Source organism: Cygnus atratus, chromosome 2 (genome assembly GCF_013377495.2).
Source record: "Cygnus atratus isolate AKBS03 ecotype Queensland, Australia chromosome 2, CAtr_DNAZoo_HiC_assembly, whole genome shotgun sequence".
Lineage (NCBI taxonomy): Eukaryota > Metazoa > Chordata > Aves > Anseriformes > Anatidae > Cygnus > Cygnus atratus.
Genome location: NC_066363.1, coordinates 84,444,945 through 84,451,993, shown reverse-complemented (window position 1 = coordinate 84,451,993; position 7,049 = coordinate 84,444,945). Strand labels below are relative to the sequence as shown.

At 45.6% G+C, this 7,049-nt stretch overlaps 1 protein-coding gene across 1 annotated transcript in view; it reads left to right on the top strand.

Annotated features, from left to right (window-relative positions):
* The first annotated feature begins 609 nt into the window (after positions 1–609).
* The window catches only part of ANKRD33B (ankyrin repeat domain 33B), a 40,653-nt gene continuing 34,213 nt past the window's right edge, over positions 610–7,049 (top strand). The window contains exon 1 of the mRNA XM_035552696.1: positions 610–1,029. Within this exon, the coding sequence (XP_035408589.1) occupies positions 610–1,029 (420 nt within the window). The remainder of the gene's footprint in view (positions 1,030–7,049) is intronic.

Sequence of the window (7,049 nt, the reverse complement as noted above, 5' to 3'; positions counted from 1 at the left end):
TGCCTGGCATCTGCGTGCACGTGTTCAGCTGTCGGTGCTGTGCTCTCTCTGTTAACGAACTGCCCACATTAAAGTGAGCTCTCCCTCCCGACACAGAGCTCTGCAAATCGCCGTCCTCCCTCCATCGGCCGGCAGTCCCTCCGCCAGAGGCAGGCTCCGGGTGCCTCTCCCCACCCCCCGACGAGCCTATCCCGGGGTCGGGGGCTCTCGGGGGCTGTCTCGGGGGGTCTCTCCGGCTCCAGGGGCTGGGGTCCCGCCGCTCCCTCTCCTCCGAGGCTCTCCCCGTCGTTTTGCTGCGCCTCCCCGGAGCAAATCGCTTTCCAGACGTGTCCCTGATGTCAGCGCGCTAAGCCCAAGCCCCAATCTGCTCCGAGAGATGCTGATCGGCTTACGGGCCGGGAGTTTGCTCGCCGCCCTTCCTAAACCCCAGACTTGCCTCCCAAACCCCTCTCCCCTCCCTCCCTGTCCCGGGGGGGTCCCCGCAGCGGTATGGCCCGGCCCGGGGGCGGCCGGCGGGCAGGGGGCGACGAGACCCCCCCCAGGCTCCGGGACGCCTAGACGGCGTGCCGGGGTGTCGGTGACAGGGGTGTCGGTGTCAGGGGTGTCGACATGGTGCTGCTGTCGGGGGCCGGGGGGCAGCTGGCCGGGGAGCGGGTCTGCCCCGCTCCGGGCTCCGGCAAGGAGCTGCCCGAGGCGGAGAGCGGCCCCGAGCAGGGGGCGGAGGGGGCTGCCGGCCAGGGGCAGGGCGACGAGGAGGAGGAGGAGGAAGAAGAGGACTGCGAGGAGTACGAGGATTTCTCCGAGCTGCCCGACACCTGCAGCATCGCCTCGGACGACTCCTTCTACCCGCCGGGGGGGCTGGAGGACGGGGCGGAGGACGGCTGGTCCCTGGAGCAAGGGGACGGCGGCAGCCCCGAGGCGCTGAGCCTCTTCCGAGCCTGCTGCACCAACAACGCCGTGGTGCTCCGGGCGCTCATCCGACAGGGCCCCGAGGAGGAGGAGGTGCGGGAGACCGACCGCAACCGCCGGGTGAGCAGCCCGGCACGGCCCGGGGATGGGATTTGGGGGGTACGGGGAGGATCCGCTCGGGTTTTGGGTCCGCAGCCCCACGGGGTGAGGATGAGGTACGGGGGAGCTGAAATCCCGGACCGCCAGGGTGGGCAGCCCTCTTGGGGGGCAAGGCTACCCCTCAGGGATATCTCCTTTAGGAGTAAACCTTTCCCTTTGCCATCCCGTCCCTCCCCTTGTCACCTCGAGAATCTGGACTACTGCTCCACGTCTGCCTTCCCCTTTCTGTTTTGTGTTTATTTTTCTTTAGCTCTCTGAAAAGTTTAGGCTTGCTCTCGGTTCCCAGCACGCCAGGGGCAGAGTTTGGGGAATTCCTGCTCTACAGTCAGGCTTTGTGGAATTCACCTTGTATTCGCTTTGTTGCCGGTGGCCTATTTTTGGATCTTGTGTCATTGCAATCTTTGTGATTTGGTTTTTGGCTGTTAGTTAGCTAACTGCAGGGCTGGAAGGGTGTTTCAGTAAGTCAGAGGGTGAAAACTTTTCTGGGAATGTGCAGCTGAGACATTTAAGTAACACACAAAATTAGCAACAGCAACTCCAATCACTTGTTTTTTTTCTACAGTTTATATTGAAACTATTAAAACTAAGTAATTTTTACTTGCAGTTTGCATAAGGAGTCTCAAAAAAAACCCAACAACAAACAAACAAAAAAACTATGACTACTCTGTGACAGGAACCTTTTGGAGGAAAGCCTGAGTGATTTTAATTGGGCAAGCGACTTGCAGGTTTTGGCAACTTAAGAGGTCTTTGCATGGCAAATAAGACAATAATTTGGCTTGGGACCTGTTTAGAGATGGACTTTTCTTTGGTCTTAATTGTATTTACCTGTAGGATTTTTCCTACAAAGAATCTTTCATCCCCTCCCCAAATGATTATTTTAATACAACTGTTTCAGCGATCTGATTCACAGTCTATTTCTACAAAAGTTACCAATGCAACAGGTTGTATTAACACATGCAAGGGGCAGCCAACTATGCCGTGGGGGCAGGAATGAGCTGTAGAGCACAGAAATGCTTTAAATCTACTTTTCTGCTAAAGGCAAGATATAGAGCAGGTATGCTCCTTGCTGGTGTTGTGTGAGATCCACGCCTATGTTGCAGCAGGTCTTGAAAGCCCTGCTCGGGTCTCTTCATCCCGTGCACGAGGCTCAGGCCTGTGTGTGTGGTGCTGGCCTGGGCCTGAGCCCCAGCCATGGCCACTGACCTCCATCTGCGTAGGTTCAGCAAGGCCTGGGGCACACGTGGCAGGGGGGCAGGTTTGGCACAAAATGCCCAGAGCTATCCCTTTGGGGACACTTTTGGTGGGAAAAAAAAAAATCAACAAAACCAACAAGTAAGAGATGTTTTGGAATACAGTGACTTCTGGAAGCCTCACTGGTGACATGGGGGATGTGAATTCAATCGTCCCTCTGCCTGAGGGGATTTGAGCCCGCACAGAAGTGACCTTACAACAGCAATGCAGAGCAGGGCAGTACGACTTTTACAGACCGATGAAAATGGGATGCTGGAAGCTGTTGTCCCCATGGCAGGACTCCTGGACCCTCTTTCAGGCCCTGCGTGGAACCAGTCTGTGAGCTGGCAGCCTGGATAAACCACAGTGCGTTCTCCACTGGGTTTAAATAAAATGTATTTTATTTACATTTTGTATTTTTATTTACATTTTCTTGAAGAAAACACTGATTCCTCTTCTGATTTTGTGCATCTACTGCCAGTACTTTCCCCAGCCACTGCTGCTCAGAAAATCAGGGCAAATTCGTATTATTTTGCTATAGAAAAGCCACATTCCTCGGGGAATTTTACCTGACAAAAGTGAAGTTTCTCTCAGCTCTTTCTGTTTCCTGTGTAATTTTTGCTTCTGTTAAATTTGCAAGTTATATAAAATCATCACACATTAGACATAAACAAAACTTATTTGTACTGCCAAAAAGTAACTTAAGAAGCTACATATTCCACTTGTGCGGAATATGTAGCTCCTTTTTTTTTTTTTTTTTTTTTTTTTTATTGCTCATATTTTTACTATTAGCTTGCAGAGTCTTCTTTTTGGCCAGGATGCTGTTCGTTTACAATGCTATCTTACATGCATTTATTGGAAAGCACCTTTAACTTTTTTTTTTTTTTTACACTGGGAACAAATAAGATGAACTTTCATTTCTTCTGAAATTTTGTTTCTTTTCTGTGTGAGGCATGAGAAAGAAAAATTACTTATTTCAGGAGAATTGGGGTGGTGAAGGGAGTGGCTGTCCAATTGAGTAAAGTGACTATCTTCACGTCTCTGATCTGATAACTTCTGTAATGTTTGTACTGTGCAGTTGCATTTTCACGTTTATTTTTTCAAAATAAAATAAAAAAAGTATAATAAGTAACTGTAGTAAGACAAGGCCATATTTTGATTCCCAAAGTAATTAAAACTAAATCTCAAAATATAACATGAGGAAGAAACTTCCTAATGGTTAAAATCTTAAAATGAATTTGGGAGCAAACATCTGGAATTTTGGCATTGTTTTATTTTTAATTTTTGACCCCAGCCCAGAAGTGATTCCATGTGTAAATTTAAGATTTGGAAGAAATTATTTCCAAAAATGCTAAGATCCAGAGGTAACCTTACTTCTTACATATTTTTTTTCTTGATCCTTTTATTGAAATACACCAACTTTCTTTTCTGAGACTATTTTCCAAGCCTAAACAGTGACTTTTTGCAGGGTTTCTGCAGGAGCTGACTTTTCCCATGCTGGGTTTATGAGCTGCAGAATCTCCCGCACAGGAACCACCTGTCAGGCACAGGCTTTCATTAAATTCACCTTCCTGCAGTAAAACAGACTTCGCTACACCCAATTTATTAGTCACCACATGCAGCCTGAAGACTCTCTCATTTTCATTGCCATGAAGAGAACAGCAGTTTATACCATTGTCTGTGTATGTTCCCAAAATGCTTCATCCCTGCATCCTCTGCCTGAGCGGGAAGTCCTGAAAGGCCTCCTTGATGTTGCCTCTTTCCTCTCCTTGGCAGGTCTAATACCAAAATATTTGGAAAGCAATTATGACAACATATCATATACTAATTGCAGATCAGGCAGAATTGCCTCTCATTCCTTAATGTGTTTACCTGCTTCACATTGACAGTATTTACTGTGTTTACCTGCCTCACACTGGCAGCATTGAGGGCTTTGCAAATATATATGAGAAGATAAAATCTTGGCTCCAGTGAAATCTCTTGACCTCACTGGGACCAAAATGCCATCCAGATAATGACAGGCTGGTGACAGATTTTTCATCAGGTGGTGTAAGGACTGCTTTTTTTTTTTTTTCCTCCTTATGGCCACATTTTCAGAATTTCAGGTATTTGCATTTTGTAAGTTTAACATAATATTAAATCCTGTCTGGAGACAAGGATTATGTATACTCAGAAAAAAAGAGTTTCAAAATTTGGTATTACCTAACCACAAAATGAGAGCCATGACAACAGAGAAGTCAATGAAGGAAGGGAGGAAAAGAAGGCAAAGAACATCCCCACGCCAGATTTAAAATAATCATTGTTGCTTATCCTCAGAAAGGTTTTGTCAGCTACCGAAGCTGTATAATCTGTTCTATTACATATGCTGAAGGTCCATATTTTAGAGTTAATACATGTGTACAAATGTTTTGTTGTAGTCTTCTTCAGCTTTTCATTTTTAGGTCAGTATTCAGGCAGTCTTTCACCCAGCTCCACATATAACCAGGAACCACTGCTTGAAAAACAATTGGAATTAAACACTTTAGTGTTGTAAGTACACCATTATACAGTGGAGATTGCATATTTGTGATCTTAGTTGTTCCCTCTTAAAAGGTGTGAAACAAAACAATATAGGTGGCTCAGCTTGTGAGCTCTTACTCCTCCTTTCAGAAAATATTCTTAAATCCATCTATGAGCACAGTTAATTTTTCACATAAATGCTTCATACAGGATGCTGTTAGTCTGTACTGCTCTGTAGCAGGCTGTGCTTTGAGGCATCATAGTTCTGTAGCTCTGTCATCAAACAGGCCTGAATCTGTTTGTTTGGTCTTCTCTCCTTTTTCTTTTGAAGGAAGAAAACAGAGTTTCCAAGGTTGTTGTTGTTCTTTACAATCTAAGTTTCTTTTGATTTCCCCTCTCATTAGCGGCTGATGTTAAGTAGAAAAAACAAAAGAATAAATACCTGGGGAGGGACAACAATGCTTCAGAAGCCTGGAAGTCACTGTACTCAATAAGCAAAACAAGGTAGTGATGTACTGTCTAGACACCTACCTGAAAAGCTTGTGAGATTGCGGGGTTGTGCCAACCATGGCAATAAGTCCAGTGAAGTAGGAGCAGGAGAGGTTTCCTGTGTGTGGGGGTCCGCACCATGATGCAGTGCATGAATTAGGAAGAACGTTTCTGCATGAATTAGGAAGGTTTCTGCTCATTCCTTCTCTACTCAGCAGAGAGCCGTGGATTTCTCCAGGTGGTGTTTCAGGGGTCTATGTTATGCTCGTGCTCTGATTGCTGTCCCCTCAAGCCCCTGCTGAAGAGCTTCTCTCTGCTGACTTTTGAGAGAGTTTACGGAGATTGCCCTCCTTGTTTGGGCACCGTGAACACCTCCTGAAGAAGGTAGGATGTGTAGGAGGGAATCAGAGACTGACCCCCTGAATTGAGTGGAGATGTTTCACAGAATGCAACCTAGATTTGTTTGCATGTTTCTGGCTCTAAAAGGATGTTTCAGAATGGCGTTGCTCACCTAGTCTCCTTGGTGGACTTATAATGGCATTCAAGGCATCAAACATTTATTTTTTTCCCTGCCTTGCACTGCAGACTGCTCCTCAGCAAGGCAAAATAGCCCCCGGATTTTGTGCCGCCACAGCTAGACTGCCTCAGGTTTCCAAGCTAGTTTAGGTACTATTACCCTTCACAGAGATATGCACAGTGAGTACTCCATGGAGATGACACCTGAATTTATATTTGCCAAAGGGTTGTGCTTCTAAAATTGTGACTGGCTGAGGGGGACACGGAGCTAGGGGTTCCCAGTTCCTGGGCAAGAGAGTACTGGGCTTGATAAGACTCTTCCAGAAAATCATGTATCACAAAAAGTATCAGAGCTTGTGTAACATGTAACATGGTTGTTTGTTGGTGTTTGTTCTGTCTGCATGATGTTAACTTGCAGAAATGAAAAATTAGGACTGCCGTATTTTGTGGTGGGAGATAAAGGTCTCTGTCACATACTACTTTCAGCTGTTGTGGCACATAGTGTCTAAGTCATCCCATGTCAGAAAAAAAAAAGAAAAGAAACAAAAAAGAATGTCATCTGCTACACTTGTGGGAAATTTTTCATATTTCCATAGTCAGTTTCAGTTCCCTCATGTTCTCTCATGAAAGGTATTCTCGTGGGAGGGATTGCATTGAAACGTAACGTCATGACATTAAACCATAAAAGGGAATTTTTTAGGGTGGAATTAGTTTTAAAAAGACCCTAAAGGCAAAAGTAGTGTAATTTAAATCCTCAAAAATAGTACAGAAATACCCAAACACACCAAAAAAAAAGTCCCTAGGGATATCTATATATTTAAAAAGGAAGTGAGTGAGCAAAACAAAGCAAGGAATAGTAGATGGCAAAATACAGAAACAGCTCAAAATGAATTGTGAACCCTTCAAATACTGTATTTGCAGCTCAAGCAAAGCCATCAAAAAGGAGTGGATAGACCATGGAAAATATGAAGTCATAGGCTAAGAGGGAATTCGGTGAAATAATCAGAGCATGGACCAGCCTGTCACAAATAGGCACTTGGAGGCATCGTCGGGATAGTGTAGGCAGGTTAGATGACTGCCTGCCCTTGTCTGCATTCATCCGAAATGTTAGGTGACTAATGCCTTTCTAAATCTGGCACAGAAACATATCCTTTAAAATAATGTAGAAGGGATATGTACATGGAACGTTATTACTATGGAGTCAAGAGAACAGTTAATAAGGATTATGAGGGTGCTTAGAAATAAAT